Source organism: Lissotriton vulgaris, chromosome 3_1 (assembly GCF_964263255.1).
Source record: "Lissotriton vulgaris chromosome 3_1, aLisVul1.2, whole genome shotgun sequence".
NCBI classification, from domain to species: Eukaryota; Metazoa; Chordata; class Amphibia; order Caudata; family Salamandridae; genus Lissotriton; species Lissotriton vulgaris.
In genome coordinates, this window is record NC_141689.1 from 1,485,190,721 (window position 1) to 1,485,208,338 (window position 17,618).

The 17,618-nt window shown below is 44.4% G+C and overlaps 1 protein-coding gene across 2 annotated transcripts in view; it reads left to right on the top strand.

Annotated features, from left to right (window-relative positions):
• BMPR1B (bone morphogenetic protein receptor type 1B) overlaps positions 1 to 16,729 on the top strand; it is a 290,354-nt gene extending 273,625 nt beyond the window's left edge. The window contains exons 9-11 of one of the 2 annotated variants that reach the window (XM_086961946.1): positions 8,486 to 8,661; positions 9,956 to 10,086; positions 11,132 to 16,729. In XM_086961946.1, the coding sequence (XP_086818072.1) occupies positions 8,486 to 8,661; positions 9,956 to 10,086; positions 11,132 to 11,257 (433 nt within the window). In that variant the 3' untranslated portion in view covers positions 11,258 to 16,729. The remainder of the gene's footprint in view (positions 1 to 8,485; positions 8,662 to 9,955; positions 10,087 to 11,131) is intronic. The other variant, XM_086961947.1, reaches the window with a different exon arrangement.
• The last annotated feature ends 889 nt before the right edge of the window (positions 16,730 to 17,618 follow it).

Sequence of the window (17,618 nt, forward strand, 5' to 3'; positions counted from 1 at the left end):
TGAATTATAATGATCTCAATGGGGGTGAGGGATGATGGATAAGGATATTATGGTTCTATGACCATAAATCTCCGTCAACATGTTTCATCTCCTCTCAGGTCCAGGGATTCCTCAGGACTTCAGTATTTCATTTTCCCCAGAAACACAATCATTTCGTTTGAGTAAAGTGTGCAAGGTTAACTTGCATGCAAGAGGAGTTATTACGTGTCTAATCGTAGGATCTCGTTTTCTTAGTTGGAAATATCACCCAACCACACGGGGAGTGGGAAGCATATCCCTTTAGTCGCACAGTCATCGGGGTTAGCATGCCTCTTCGTTACCTATTTTAGTCTGCCCTCACTCTTTCAGCTTGTCCTGGTACCGGCACTCACCATCACCCCACCTGGTACATAGTAGAGTTTTGGGATAGACTGTTTCATCCACAAGGTCCGTTCCACATTGCCCTGTCTTGTCCCTTATTTCTCTCCCTTCTAGTTCTTTTTTACAATGTCTCTTTAACCCAACTCTGCTTTGAATTTACCTTAGGATGAACACAAAATGGTATTTTGAGTGAACAAATGATCTTCCATGAATTGTGAAACTCTCCGTGCATGTGCAGTTAAAGAAAAGTGTGGTTCTTTCTCAGACCACCAGTTGCTGGTATTTTGGTTAAATGTTGGAAGCAGAGAACCAGATTTTACCCAGCAGTGTGAAAGGTGACCTGAAAATTACCAGTTTATATATATTGGCTCTAGCATTGATTTTAAATAGCATAGATTTGTAGTATAATCAGCACTGGGGAAAGTTGGAGTGGACTAGATGTGAAAAACTGATGTTTACAGGTTGAAATATGAGGGAAGTGAAAAAGGAAAAAGCAGGCGTGTAATTTTTCTTTCCTTCCTGGCCCAATAATTTAGTCAGCCTTGCCACATAATTTGATCCTCAGTTACCGTGAAGTTCCAGTGGCCCTGCTTACGGATTCACGCCTGTTCCCCCACCTTGGGAGGGAGAAGGGGGGGGGCAAGCACGACCGACTACCATTTTGTGTGTGTAAAAGTCCGCTTTGTTGAAACAGGTGCACATCACATTATTTCAAACTGGCAACCGCCTTACAAAACTAAAACCTCTCTAAACATCGAGTTACCTAACCCCCTTTTATTTTTTTCCCCCCCACCCCTACGATCCCCACGTGATAAAATCCCCCACCCCGCAACATACCAATATATAACTGCATTAGATCCTATGAATATCCAATTTTGTCCCCTACCTCTTAACTCCAAAACCTCACAATACCTCCATTCATATCTGTCCTTTTGCTACTGTAACCAAACTACCCTCTAATGTAACCCCCAAACTGGTTACCCTTTCCCCGCTCCCGTTCCCCAACTCCCCAAACTTAACGGAAAAATACCGAACTCCAGCCAAACTTGGCCAACATCCAAAACAAACTCCACCAGCACCTGTTCCAAGCGACAGCTTACATATATCCCCACCCTGTGCACCTGTCCCAATACCGCTTCCCTAATCAAAAACTTACAAAAACAACAGGGAAATCCCCCCCCAAAAAACCTAAAGCCCAGGGAGGGTGGGCGGGGACAAAAATCTACAGCTCGCTCCCAGCCACCAGGTTTCAATACCTAAAATGGTGGCTGGGAAATGCGGGCGACCCCCTATACATCTTGGGCTGCTTCCTGAAAATTGGGCTGCCTTTGGGCTACTCCCAGGCAGCCCAAACGACAAAATGGCCGCTCCCATGTACTTCTCCCTTCCCCTCCCAAAACTGCCCGGGGGCAGACCTCGTGGCTCGGCTGCCCCCCAAAACCCCCTTGGGAGGGAGAAGGGGGGCAAGCACGACCAACTACCATTTTGTGTGTGTAAAAGGCCGCTTTATTAAAACAGGTACACATCCCATTATTTCAAACTGGCAACCGCCTTACAAAACTAAAACTTCTCTAAACATCGAGTTACCTAACCCCCTTTTATTTTTCTCCCCCCACCCCTACGATGCCCACATGATAAAATCCCCCACCCCGCAACATACCAATATATAACTACATTAGATCCTATGAATATCCAATTTTCTCCCCTACCTCTTAACTCCAAAACCTCACAATACCTCCATTCCTATCTGTCCTTTTGCAACTGTAACCAAACTACCCTCTAATGTAACCCCCAAACTGGTTACTCTTTCCCCGCTCCCATTCCCCAACTCCCCAAACTTAACAGAAAAATACCGAACTCCAGCCAAACGTGGCCAACATCCAAAACAAACTCCGCCGCCCAGGGAAAGGTGGAGGTTAGGTGATTACACCGCCTCGCCCTTTCCCTGGCCCCCTCCACCTGTTCCGTGTAGCCAAACAACAGCAAAACTTAATGCCAGGTCCTACTCGCGGCGCACGCCCAACAGACGGGCCAACACTTCCCGAAGCTCCAACAGGTACAAGTCCATCCCTATCCGCGAGAGGTGTACCCCGTCCCCCCTGAACATTTCCGGCGCGTCAAAGTGAATGTCCCTGTGCCATATCTGTGCAAACCCCAAATGCCGACAGAAACGCACCATTTCCACATTTATTTTCTTGCGCGCCTTGTCCACTGCCTGCGGCCGAACCGCACCTCGCCACACCCTTCGCGGCACCAGCTCTGTCCACACCACCGAACAACCTGCCCAACTTCTCCACAATTCAGCCAAGTCCCGCCGCATTGCCCTCATCAGAACCAGGCCAGTCTCCCGCACCATATCATTCTCCCCCAAGTGGAGAACCAACACATCCGGGCACCGCCCGCCTTGCATCATACCATTCAATGTGGACATTAATTCCTTCCAGTGCATGCTCCCCCTCCCCGACCACGCCACCTGAAAAAGAGCAGGATTAAAACCCAAATTCTCCCCAAAGTAACTATCCTGGGCCTGCAACTTTGCCCTCTTCACAAAGGAATGGCCCACAATCCAAATCAACATGCCCTGTGCCGTGGGGCCCGCCACCGAACCTGAAACGAAAACAAATGTAAGTAAATGTGCACCCCCCAAATTCTCTCGCGCTCTTATACCAAATCTTCTCTATGCACGTAACGCCTATAGCCGGCCGAGGACCACCTCCCCAAGCGCATTATGTCCCCTCGCCCGCAACCCCGACGATGCGCTTCGGACGCCGCCCCAATTCGGAACGAGTGTGTGCCATACTGCCTGCCATTCACCCCCAACCTGTCCAATGCTTTACGCAGCACCCCCAGCAATTGTGACCCAGTCGCCTCCTTCCCATTCGCATGCTGAAACACCAATCCATCCGACCTCCGTTCATTCTCCCACGCCCCACCCGACCGCACCGGGCACGCCACACCCCCGTTCGCCTGCAACGTAACCCAAACCCCCACGCACTGCTGATCCGTTTTAGACTGACGCAGCCAAATGCGCACCTCTCGTTGCCCCAGCCGCACCTCTGACCACCCCAGACCCTGGCCCATTTTTCCACCCAACAATTCTGACACCCGAAAAGCCCCCGCAAACAACCACACCATCAGAGTCGCAAACAAGCAAGCTTCCCGTCCATTCACGCACAACAAATGCAAAACCCCTAAAATTCTCCCCAAAAGCTCCTCTGACAAAGGCCGCCGCATCGCCCCCGCCCGCATTCCCGGGCCCATCCCTCCAACCTCCGCGACCCGAGCTCCCCTGCGGATGGTGCGTATCCCCAACCCAGTTTTCCCATGAATGCGATCCCTGCCAGCTTGCCTGCAATGGTCACCCTCTTTAGACCCCTGCCTATAAAGGAGGGCATAAACTGCACCACATCGTCCTGTCTGTCAGCTCCCGGCGGCCTCCAACGTGCCCCGGACGACACAAACTCGCTTCATGCAGCCACATACGTTGTCCTGGTAGATTCTGCAAGGATCCTAGAACCAGTTGTAACATCCGGTGTTGCCTACGCGCCACAGCTGCGGCGGCATGGGTGTCGGGTCACGCTCCGCGTCCTCGGCTAACCCACGGAATCTCCCCCACTGCGAACGAGACAAGGCATCCGCAATGTCATTGTCAATTCCTGGGACGTGCACCACGCGAAATGCAATGTCATGACGAAAGCAGCCAAGCACAAACATCCGCAACAGTTCCAACACCTGTTCATCCCTGTCCGACTGGCGATTGACCACCTGGACCACATCCATATTGTCCACATTGAAAGTCACCCTCCGGTGTGCCAGCACCTCTCCCCACACTCATATCGCCACCACCAAAGGGAAAAGCTCCAGAAAGGCAATGCTCCGCCCCCGCCCCTGCCACTCCTGGGGCCACCTCTCCGCACACCATTTCCCATTCCAGTCCAACCCGAATCCATCGCTTCCCGCCGCATCCGAGAAAATCTGCACCTCCCAAACCATGTCCACGTCCCGCTGTAAGGGCACACCGTTGAACTGGTTGAGGAAAAACCACCACATCCGCAAATCCTCCCGCACGCCTGCTGACAAACGCACGCGATGGTGCAGAGGCCTGTTACCCGCCAGCGCCCTACCTAAGCGCCTACAGAACGTTGTGCCCACACGTACCACTCTGCACGCAAAATTGAGGTGTCCCAACAGCACCTGAATGTCCAGCACTTCCACCTTGTGCTTTGCCACCATCACTTCCAGCAAACCCAACATCTGTCACTTTTTATCCGCTGGCAGCCTTGCCTCCATCCGCATTGAGTCCAGTTAAATGCCCAAACATGAAAGCGCCGTGCCTGGCCCCACTGTTCTCTCCGGTGCTAAAGGCACCCCTAGGTCCTCCATGATCTCCTGAAACCTGTCCAGCGCCACCTGGCAGTACGTGGAGTCTGGGGCCCCGACCAAGAAAAAGTAATCCAGGTAGTGCGTAACTCCCTGGTGACCCGTGCGTTCCGTAAAAAGTAATTGGAGGAACGTGCTAAAACATTCAAAAAATTGCGCATGACATCGAGCAGCCCATCGGCAGAGCCTTATCCACATACCAGCAGCCGCGAAACTGGATCTCCAGGAGGCACCAGTCGTCTGGGTGAACCGGCAACAGCCGGAAAGCCGATTTGATGTCGCAGTTAGCCATTTTCGCTCCTGGGCCTGCCGCCACCACCAATTCCATGGCCGCCTCCACCGAGGAGTACGACACCGTGGCGTCATTCTCATCAATAAAGTAGTTCACCGACCCCCCTTCCGGCCACGACAGATGTTGTATGAGGCGGAACTGCCCCGCCCTTTTCTTGGGCATGACCCCAATGGGGGACACTATCAAGTGTTCCAACGGCTAATCTGCGAAAGGACCCGCCATGCGACCCTCCATGACCTCCTTGTCCAATTTACTCTGCACTACCTCCGGGTGATCACGCGCTGACCGCAGATTGTCTGCCCAACTCTGCCGCCGCGGCCCCGCGTAACCCAAACGAAACCCCTCCCGAAACCCGGTCCGCAAGCACTCTGCAGCCCCCAGATCCGGGTATCACGTAGGGCCACCATCAACCGCCCTACACTAACCGGAGTACGAGCCCTGGGTCCCAGCGTCCTGACCTCCCCGGCCACTGCCCGACTGCTGGGCGCTCCTTGACGCGGTGTACCGCCCAGCGCCTGCGACCCAACCCCCCCCCCCTGTTGTCGTGGGGGGCCCCAACAACGGACCATGGGGTGTCCGTACCTACCGCAACCAGCGCACTCCTGCTTAAAACGGCAATGTTCCCTGGCACAGGCTCCTTTGTTGAAGTCCCAGCAGGCGCCCGCCGCTCCGGACTGGCTCTTAAAACCTGCCCCACCCTCCCCCCCCCACGGGAGGAGCGCCCCTGAAAGGGCTGATAGATGATCGGTAGGTCACTGGCGGTAAAAATGGCCTTACCCGACCAGCCAGCCCCATCGTGTGCTGCCAGAGGTCGCAATCCAGCTCCCCCCACTTGGCCTCCGTATCCCACGCCATCCGGGCCCGGAACTCCTCGTCGTACTGCGCCCACGCGTAACCACCCCCGTGATCTGCGCCTTCCGAATAACGTCCATGTATTTAAACATGGACACTGAGCGCTCCGGAAACTTCTCGCAATAGACACTCGCGAAAATCAGAAACGCCGCCGTCCAATTCTCAATCGTCAAGGGAACCCTCAGCCGCCACCTATACCCTTGACGAGTGCTTGTTTTGGTTTCCATATGAGCGGGTTGTCGAAATGGAGAAAGAACTAAAATATGTTGGAGCACGCGATGTACAGCGTTGCATGTCAATGGCTTGCCTTGTACACTGTCCGGTAAAATAATGCTTGGCATTGTCTTAGTCCCCATAGAAGGCTTGCTGCGTGGTCTCTTTGTGCAAGGGCAGCAGCGCACTGCGTTGTAAAAACCTGCGACAATCGGGGCTTACGTCACTGCAAACAGCTGAAAACCAAGAACATGGGCCCTTTTCATCAGTCATCCGCTGCGGGTGAGTACAGTTCTATATATAGACCCATGTTCCCCATCTGAGCGTAATGAGGCTGTAATGTGGCACAGACTGATTGCGTTATTTCCTGGTTGCGCAATACTGCAGCTCGAGGATGCAAGGTCATGACATTGGAGACTTTTATGTCACGGCACCAATAATGTGCAGGTTTTACAGTTCTTTTCTAAAATGCAATAACTGTAATTGTACTCTTGTTCGTGTTGAGTATCTGTTCGCCGTTGTCCCTCATTCCCCAGTCCATCGTTAACTTAATGTTTTTAGATCTGGCTTAAGACCATTTACCCATGAGGATTACTTCTTTTCGAGGCTGAACGCTTTTTTTCTCGAGGCAGCAAACGTCAGCAGCCGTTGTGCATCAGGCCACGCCCACTGGATTTAAGACCTCAGCCATCCCTTGTTATTGTGAGGGGATAGTCTCAATGGTGGCCCATCCTGATTTTTTATCCTCCTTCTTTCCGCCATCTGACAGGGGTATGGTTCTGCAGTTTTGTGTCAATCGGGGCCAATATTGAGGCTTTATTTTTGTGCGTGGGTGGGGGGGTGTTATATGTTGAAATTTTACCCTTGTACTAGATTAAAATTGTCTCATACCAGTTAGGAGCGTATGATAGCCATTATTCACTTACCTTCCACGTTGTTGCACCCTAGGTTGAAGACCGGCAATGTGACCTATTAAATGGGCCAGTGGTGTATACTTTCCAATCTCTATGTTCGGGAACTGACCTTGCTTCATCAAAGCGCATGGGGATGTAAAGTAAGCAGACTACCTGCCCAAAAACTGTGTTCTGCAGGCATAACATCTTTCATACAGTGTATGATGGACATCCTGGCAGCCTTTTGTTTTAAATCTCCTATAACACGCTATAGGGGCTTTGGGGCAATCTTTCCAGTTTAATGGCCTGTTGTATTACCACTCTGCGTACGTACTGTGGTTACTGGCCAGCCCGTTTCAGCAATTCTTGTACTGTGCGCAGTAGCGTTTTGCCTGTTCACGTCCATACTTGCCAATGGTGTTACCGGGCCAGTCTCGTTTACCTATTTATTTATTGCGTATGCTTTAAAAATGCACATTGTACCCTTCCATATGTATATTGGTTTGGCCAATACTGTTTACATTAAGAACCCAATACACTGTATTTATTGGAAGATGTTCTTTTAGGCAAAAGGTCTGCTTGTGTTTTTTTTTTTGGTATAAAAATGCATATGGTATTTACTTACACCCCCGCAGCTTAACGCTCAATTTGGTGTGAATAAAATGTATTAAAGGGTGAGAGGCCTATGCTACGCATTACTTGCGAGCCTGTATGTGTGTGTGTGGGTGGCTCTGTGTGTGTGTGTGTGGGGGGGTGGCTCTGTGTGTGTGTGTGTGGGTGGGTGACTCTGTGTGTGTGTGTGTGAGTGACTGTGTGTGTGTGTGTGGGTGACTGTGTGTGTGGGTGACTGTGTGTGTGTGTGTGGGTGACTGTGTGTGTGTGTGTGGGTGGCTCTGTGTATGTGTGTGGGTGGCTCTGTGTGTGTGTGGGTGGCTCTGTGAGTGTGTGTGGGTGGCTCTGTGTGTGGCTCTGTGTGTGTGGGTGGCTCTGTGTGTGTGTGTGTGTGTAGGTGGCTCTGTGTGTGGGTGCAAATGCAATAGGTCTCGCATTTGCAAGAGATTAAGCTATTGGCATGGTAAATGGCAATGCCATTTATTTATATGTTTTAAAAACAAAAACATAAACAAAAATAATGTCATGAGCAATGCCAATAGCTCTAACTTTAACAAAGACGAGACCATTGCATTGTAAATGCTCGTTGTACTAAGATGCTGTCACTGTGGTGTATCTGGGAAAGGTTGCTAGAGAAATAAATGCCAGTTGCTATCTCCGGGGACTAGCCAACTGAATTTATGTACAGTATTCAATTGGTACGTTTAAAAATGCTTTTGGCAGAGCATAACCTGTGCCCAGAGAGACAAAGAAATACCCCTCAAATGGCACACGTAGATAAGATTTAAATTTATTTTTAGACCATGGTACATCATCCGTGCTAACTGTTTCAAACATTTTCTGGTCACTTAATTTGCTTTACTTTCTTTCTCCTTTTTTTCAGCGACACAAATGAAGTAGACATACCACCAAACACGAGAGTTGGCACAAAACGCTACATGCCCCCAGAGGTACTGGATGAGAGCTTGAACAGAAACCATTTCCAATCCTACATCATGGCGGACATGTACAGCTTTGGACTCATCCTGTGGGAGATAGCGAGGAGATGTGTGTCAGGAGGTAAAGGAAGGGGGAGCTCGGAAAACATATCCGCTCAGCTCAGTGGTTTTAGAGGAAGCAGCCCAAATCGCATCTCAGATAAACAAGTATCACATGCACCTCATACAAAATACCGTGAACAACTGTTATTTTTGGCAGAAGTATAGATCTTTACCCGAAAAGCATGCTTTTTGTCATTTGGTGTAAATCAATTCAGTAGCTTTTTTTTTTAGAAATTAAGGTAAAAATTTATTTATATCTGGATGGCTGGGTTTGCGGGACACTTGCGAGAGTTCCACGGGCACACAACAATAAATAATAGAGCAGTCTGACCAAGAGGACCTCTATTCCCGCCAGTTCTGTCCCTCCCATCCTGCGAGTCTCGCAGGAGCTCGCACTCTAATTGGCTGGATGCAGACTGAGAACAAATGTTGCAGCTGTGATTTCAGGACATGGGAACTTATCCCCGTGTCATGAACCCCGTGTCCTGAAAATGAAAGTGACCAGAGTAGGGGTACCCTGATCCCCTGGAACTTACATGGGGGGGAGGGGGGAGGCAGAGAGACCATCACAAGGCCAAATTAAAAAAAAAAATTTCGGGTTGCCTCAATCCTGCGCAGGTACTGTGCTGGCTCCTGCAAGATCGGAAAACTATTTTAAAAAAAAAAAAAGGGTGTGTGTGAGTGTCAATGGTGTGTTGGCACTGTATGTGCGGTTGTCCCGGCATCTAACCCAGGCTGCACACAGCCAAAGGCAGTGTGCGGCAGGGGTTTGGCTGTCCTCGTCGAAGGGGGGGGGGGGGCAATGGCAGTGGCGGGAAGGGATTGGCATGTAGGTTGGGGCAGGACTTGGCCACCTGCGGCCAACCCCACACTGTGCACGTCCTTCGACGTAGTTGTGGGGGGTTAGCATAGTTAGATATGGAAATAAAATATTACTTTACATCAAATAAGCCATAGAAATCACAGAAATAAACAAAGGTAAAGTGACTTTATAGTTGGTAATTGCAATAATGTCTTACAGTGCATTAAAAAAAAACTCAGTCACTGTGAAAAACAAAAGTAAAAGTTATATTATCGTTCGCTGAAAAAGAAAGTTTAAACCTAACATTTTAAACTAAAAAAACACACTAAAACTCATACCCTCGCCGTGCACTGCTTATGACATCATTTCCTTTTCACTGTTTGTGCAGATATCTATATACCATGTGTGGGCTGATCAGTTCATATGGATATCTAGGGTGTTTCAGTAATCCAAACGTGTTTTGCACGAGCGCTTCTTGTACATACATTAACTTGCAAGCCTTTTCTTTCAGGTATAGTAGAGGAATATCAGCTCCCATATCATGACATGGTGCCAAGCGACCCCTCCTATGAAGATATGCGAGAAATAGTATGCATCAGGCGACTTCGACCCTCTTTCCCAAACCGGTGGACTAGTGATGAGGTAAGGCCTTGAGATGCACCATACTCATGATTTTTATACCAATTATTAAGCCCTTTCGAATGCATAAATCTTGAATAAGATCACTGATGACATCTGAAATTACATTATTGATGACTGCACTGTCAATCTTGAATAACTAAATGTATTAATTGTCTGTAAAATATATTGAATAAACACTCTCCCTAGTCAAGGCCACACATCCTTTATGTGAAATCTCGTTATATGTACTTGTCTCTGATGTACAGTTTCCTCTTTGAATGTAATTAATTTTGAGCCTTGTATCTTGTTGTGTCTTGACCGTCTCTGTGCAGCATCCACTGTGGGCTCCTTTTTTAGGTCGAGTCTGGTCAGCGTACGCGCTGCTCTGCGAGGCATACTGTATTCAGATATGGACTTGAAGCCGTGCCCACACTCCACCCATATTTGTCATTCGCTTGCGTCATTGACCTTCGTAAATGCTGGCTTCTAATTCGTTAATAGGCTCGTTAGTCCCTCCTTGTCTTCATTTGTAACCTCCCTTGAAGACTGGTCTTTGTACTTTGGTTGTTACACAGTACGTTTTATTTGGTTTGTAAGCACTATTTTCTTTAATAAGTTTCTGTTACTGCAGGCACGACATGCCTTCCTGCAACATTCAGTGCACCATGCGTGCTTTCACTTTCAAGTAGCCCCAGACAATGGCGGATGCTTCTTTAAAATGAAATAGGTCTCGCATTTACAAGAGTTGAAACTATTGGTATTGTAAATGACAATGCATTTTATTTATGTGTTCATTATAAACACAGATAAATAAAAGGCATTGTCACTTACAATGCCAATAGCTTAAACTCCCGCAAATGCGAGACATATTGCATTGCAAATGCGTGTTCCTTTTCTTTTTTTTGTCCAAAGACTGCAACAAATTCGAGTGGCAAATGAGACATCCTGTAGACAAATATTTGAGGCCATTTGCCATGACTATGCTGATCTATTTTGTTGAACCGTGTTTTCCCCCCTTTTTTTTATCACACTATTCTCATGCATTTTTGTTTTTTGTATTTTGCAGTGCCTCAGGCAAATGGGAAAGCTTATGACAGAATGTTGGGCTCAGAACCCGGCCTCTCGCCTTACAGCTCTACGAGTTAAGAAAACTCTTGCCAAAATGTCAGAATCACAAGACATTAAGCTCTGATCCATGCACAACATCTCCAATGGATGCCTAGAGGATTGGACTTGTTTTTCATGGCTGGAGAAAAGAAATGACCATTTTAATAATATATATATATATATATATATATATTGAAAATCCCTAGTGAGCCATGGCACGGTTCCTGCAGATCCAGAGGGACAACTGGAGTCCTCTGCGCCACATGGAAACATTGTCGAGCATGGAATTGCCTCGGTCTGCCTGCTTTGAGTCTAAAGCATGGTTTCAGTGACTTGTTCAGAACTTCCTTTTTTGCTTTCTGTGAAAGCCGATAACGTTTGAGAATTTAAAAAAATGAAAGGATACTGCTTTAATTTTATAATGAAAAAAATGTTTATTGTAGAAGTTAAACTATTGTTTCATACAGAACCTGAAGGCACTGTGTCTAGAGATAAAATGCAAAAATTATATTTTGTTTTTAGTTTTAATAACAGTTGCACTCTACCAACGCCAGAAGAATGCAGAAGAATCTCGAGGGGAAAAAACTATCAGCCGCCCTGGCCCGGTCCATAAACACCTTTTGGCAGCGGACAGACATATGCTGAATGTACTGTGTTTCTTTTCATTTCTCACTCTGAAGAAAAGAATAGACTAAACGGGATACCTATGTTTTTCACAGTAAAGACAAGGGTAAACAATTGGCCAGTTCCTTTTATTTTGTAAGTGGTGTGAAAATCTTGTCAAATCTATGTCCCCTTTATTTCTTTCAATTGAAGTATTTGCTAATATGGCAGCCACCATTCCTAGGAAATCCACACAGCTCAACAGCAACACATATATTTGGTTTCAGTTGTCATTTATGTGACCACTGTGAGCTATTCTCTAAGGTGGTGACCAGTTATTCTGAAACTGGCACACACATTAAAGGACCATCCGTGATTATGCATTTAATAGAATTGTGCTCTACTTCACTATTAAGCAGTTGTGTTTTTTTATCTGTTTGGTAGTTACTAGGAAGTTGGGAAAGAAAGCAATGCCACAAATTAGGTCTTGTTTCAAATTCCACGAAGACCAGAGAAAACTGATTTGGTCAATTGTATGCAGCATATTCTGTAAAATTTCACACAAAGGGCCTACTCAAGAAAATTGATTATGCAAAAGTTTTCTTTTTGTTCATAATTTAATAAAACTTTTCTCTAGTACAAAATATGAGGCAGTAGCCGTAAGCATTTGCACAAGATTTTCATTTATGCTGATGGCGGCCCCTTTTACTCTTTTAAATAAGTGTTGCTTTCTCTTTTTCCAACTGTGGTGTTGGCCCCTAGGGGTTTGTGCCATTACGTGGCTACCAGAAAGTTATCTTTTCAGCTGCAGACTTTAAACTGAAACTCCATACACAGGTCATTGTGGAGGTGCGGTTATTGGGGAGCATATAGACGTTTGCAGCCTTGCTGCCTGAACTAGGATTTTAGATGTCATTTGAACTGCCATACTTCACCAGCACCAACATTAACATTAGAAAATGTTAGGACTAATGCAAGCTAAGTGCCTTTTCACATATGCACACAGTCGGCGTTCAGTGGCAGGAACCCAGGTATTAGCCAATCCGTCTAACTGTGCCTGGATACTGGATCAAGGGATGTATTTGGGCGTTTATCAAATCATAGTCAGAGAGAATATTTCTTTCCTACTTCAATCCAGAGAGGTTGCAATTTTTGTCTTTGTTTTTGCTCATGGTAAGGTGACATTGTAGTTAACCAGAGAAGTGGAGTCGAATAGTATTGTAATGTATTTCAGAAAGAAGCCATGCCCTAATCTCCTGACTGATCACTGTGGAAAGTGTATCCACCACCTCGCTATTTCCTTATCTAATCCCTCCATAGCTTGAAATAATTATTCTGTAAACTTTTGTGGTGGCTGTACGTAGTGAAAGATTTTACAATGATTGCATCACTTTTTTATTGTGGTGAACCGATTTGGAAAAACTTTAACTTGGAGGGATGTGGGCTTTTCATAGTCCTTCTACAATTAGCCAGCACCTTGGATATGAATTTTAATTTCAGTTGTGGTTATTGTTTTACACACTTCACAAGGAAACATATTGAAAAAGATTGTTTTGGGATTCGTAAGTTAGAAAATCCATATAACAGATTCAGAAAATCCAAACCTGTGCTGTTTAAAAAACAAAGCTATTTTCTCTGAGTTAAACAGCATGGTTGTTACCTCTCTGCATCCTTTTCGTAGACAAGGGTGCTCCTCCATGTTGATTTCTTGCAGGATCTTCTTGGTTCAGTCGTGAGTAGAGGGCGAAAGTGGCTGCCTTTGCTTCTAGTCAATCAAGGCAGCTGTCAAAAGTGTGCCAACTTCAGACATTTTGTGACACTTGTGGAGTTTGAAAAGTGATGAAAAATATTCTAAAATAAGGTCTTTGCTGAAGGAAAGCACTACGAAAAGTACTTTAGTTTAGGCTCAACATTGTGAACTTCACAGAAGTATTTGTAGATTTTAATTTTACCCTTCCCTCTATATTTTGTGGTACTCTCCCTTTGTTTATGATGCATAGAATTCATCTAAAAATGGATCATATTTGGTTTTTCGACATCTGCACAGGAAAATTAAACGGCAAAGAAATTGAACTTAATTATACACAGTATGAGAGGAAGGATGATGGTAAAATTGGAATTATTCCCAAGCGGAATTTAAGTGAAATTACCACTGTCACCTACTGAAATATTAGGTTTCGTAATTTATTGGGTACAAATTCATTTGTGTGCTCTTACTGAAGAATTACCACAAACAATTTTAATTTACTTAGTGTCCGCAAATGGCAGTAGAACTTTCACAACATGTGGCTCATTGTCCTTTAAATTTGCAACAGTGATCTATTTTCATTACAAACGTTCATCAGAATTCTTATTTTCTTTTGTTGCCATGAGACATCCTGCTGCATGAAGTCACCTGCCCCATTTGCAGCAAGATTTGCATTCTTCCATATTGTGCTCTTGTTTTACTTGTCAAATTATGTGGAAAAACACACTTAATGTTATGTGATAGGTACTCTGGTGACAAACAATTATGGAGCACTGGTATAGAAACAAAACCTAAACATTGGTTCAGAGAAAACCAGGCTCCACTTGAGCCTTGAAAATCTTGTTTTTTTTCTTCTAAAAAATTTGAAAACATTTTGTGTGAAGTTTCCTCTTCGCCACCATGCAACAACCAAACAATTTAGAAGGGAATCTTCTGCAGTTAGAAACATTCCTATACTACTGTAGTTCCCTCACAGTAACACTGACTGACAAATGTATCTGAATTCCGGTCTCCTTTGGCAGTTGCTTTGAGGAGCCATTCTTCATTTAACTGCAAGAATGTTCTACTGTCTGAACAAAAAAATATAATCCAATCCATGTACAGTACTTTTTTTGAATTTTTTACGAATATTTATTTCCAAACAGACTACTCAAAAATTGCTTGCTTTTCAACTAAAGCTCTTTCTATTTCAATTATTCCATTATTTTTGAAATACAATCTATTTTCAGTTTTGTTCTCTGAAATGTTCATTTCTCAGAGCTGAGGCCATTATTAAAAATAAAGTGGTGCAGATAAAGCTTGAATAGCCTAACACGTGGAAAAAAATTGTCATAAGCTATATTGTGTATTCATTCAGTGTTCCAATACATTGCATTTGATTCAATATTTTTAGAATGCAGGTGGATACTAAGCTAGCAGCCCTTGGCTTGTTTTTAAGAAAATGCTTATTTCGAACCTGTGCCTGTTGAGATTAAGAGAGTAAAGCTGAAATGCTCTGTGCTTCCCGAAAATTAATTTAGTGCTTTTTATTTTTAAAGAAAATGTTCACAAAACCCTTTCCATGGTACTATGTAATTATGGACCACAACAGAAGTATTGATTTAATTTGTTCGCACTGTACAAAGCACTGTTTACCTTCAACCTCATGTTGAAAACATGTTTAAAATTTTAGAATTTCTGCAGGCTTTGAAAATAATGGATGTCAGAGCCACATTTTGCAAATGTTGGGGGCTGGGGGTATTTGTAAATGCCACATTATACAGTTGTCTAAAGTTAGAAGAGCTATTGAAAGTTGAATGAGATGTTACAGAAATCTGCGTGAAACCGAATCTGATTTATCTGTTCCTGTAGAGCTTTATAAAAAGTTTTCAAAGTGGGAAGACGGAAGGAATTTTTATTTATGTACATTCTATTTTTTGTTCTTTACTACTGGGGTGCCAAAGTAGGCAGGTGCATCCAGTAATCAAACTAATAGCATCTCTTTAAACCAGTACGGCTTTATTTATACGACAGAACAATCACTGTGATAAAGAGGTTTTCAAGGTTAGCTTACCAACTGCCCTACCAAATCTGTTGAGGAGTAAAACAGTGGTTGTGTTCTGTATATTTGGTAATAATATTGTTAATAAAGTCATCGAAGTTCCATGGTAAGGAGGATCAATCAAGATGCAGTCTTTTTAAAACATTATCTACTGTTGACTAAGGGACAAACCCCTTTGTAGGATGCTCAGGACATCATCAAGCGATAGAAGTACTTTTCTTGGCACATGTTGGAAGTGTAATTGTACACATCATCTTTTCGCAGTTCTAAATGCTCTAAAAATGTACACTTCATTATTTTTTGGAACACAAGTTGAGGCAGAGAGGATTAGCAAACAGAGTGGGTGTTGGTAATATTTGACAAGAAAGAACTCAGAAGCTGAAATGCTGCATTCACTTTAAGCATTCATAAATATGGGATAACGCGCATGATAGAGAAGGACCTTATGATGTACAAAGAGTTCAAAGTTGAAAGGCAGTCATGTCCTAACACTCCCTCTCCACCCATATGTACCCTGGCAATTGTGAACAGTGATTTTTGACACTGGCTACCTGCAGTAGTTTGGCAGACGTGAGGCATTCAGAAAAATTGTAAGATGTCCTTTGCAGCACATTTAGAATATCTACTCTATATACACTCTAAATATGGTGTATAAGACATCCGCCAATTTTGCCATATGGCCCTTATTTCACCAATTTTGTTTGATGTCCCACATCAGCCAAATTCTAAAAAATCTCTCAATTTTTCGATTGTATGATCTCTATGTTAAGCTCACATTAAGGTACTGAGGTGTTTATGCCTAGATGTTATTTTTTTTGTTTCTCAGGTGTTTCATATTAAGCAAAGCATCCAGCAATTGGCACTGTAAGCTGCACAGTGCAAGCTTATATTTGTTACATCAGGAAAACTGTACGAAGATCAGCATGAAAGCAAGAATCTTTCAGTAGTGCATAATGTGTTAGACTGTAACTGGGTGGTTACTTTTCCAGGGAGTGAGTTGGTAAAAAAAGATTATTTTTCCTGGAAACCCGTGCCTTAACAAATCTGTAAATACTGTAATTTCAATAAATGACCAGGGAACAAGCTGTTACATTGTATTTGTTGCACACCGTATATGATTGTTGTGTAAAACATTCCCCGAATAAATGGTTCCATTCTCCCCTGAATATTTTGTCATTATTTGTATCGCAGCTGTACACGTGCATTGTGATGGAATACTCTGTTATACTGTGTATACTTAAGCAAAAAACTTTTCCACTACTTTCTTGATGTTGCCATATCATTGAATATTTTCTGTGCTTTTAGTACCTCTCTTCAGCATGTGCTGTTGCTTCAATGTAATTTCTTTGCAATGTAAGATGGCGTAATCTGACTTCCCATTTATTCAGCAATAATACAATTTCCCCCCACACAAATAATAATAATGTTGAGTATGTTAATAAAAAGTTTGTAAATATTATTGCTATCATTTTCACCAGGGCCACTGGAATTATGTGGCAGGGAAGCACCAAATTATGCGCAAGAAAAGGCAAATTAGTCAGCATAATGTCGCCCATTTTTGATGATGTTCATTATTTTGTTATTTTTTGCACATGGTAATACAGCCTGGCAAATAATTAATTTCACCTCACTCGTGTCAGATTATCAACTCAATATAGAAATAAGCAAACGGAAGATTACCATTTAACCTTTGCCAAGGGATTTCCACATCATGTTGCAATGTTTTTAGTAACTTTTGATCCGTTTGAGCTAGAAACAGCATTTCTTTTGTTAAAATCTGCCTATTATGCAGCAGATGATGATTATGTGGCAAATTCACAATTATGTGAAAAAAGCCACTGCCGTAGAATTACATAATTCCAGTTACCCTGATTGACATATTTAAAAAAAGACTCATTGATTAAACGATCCCATTCATTAAGATGTTCTGGCTGACTAAAGGGATTCCAATATATCTTAGCACTGGATCCCAATCAGCCCATGTTGTTTCTGTCCACAGTGGCCACCCCTGGCCTCTCTCCATGATCAGAATGATCTGCTAGTGGTGGTGTTTTC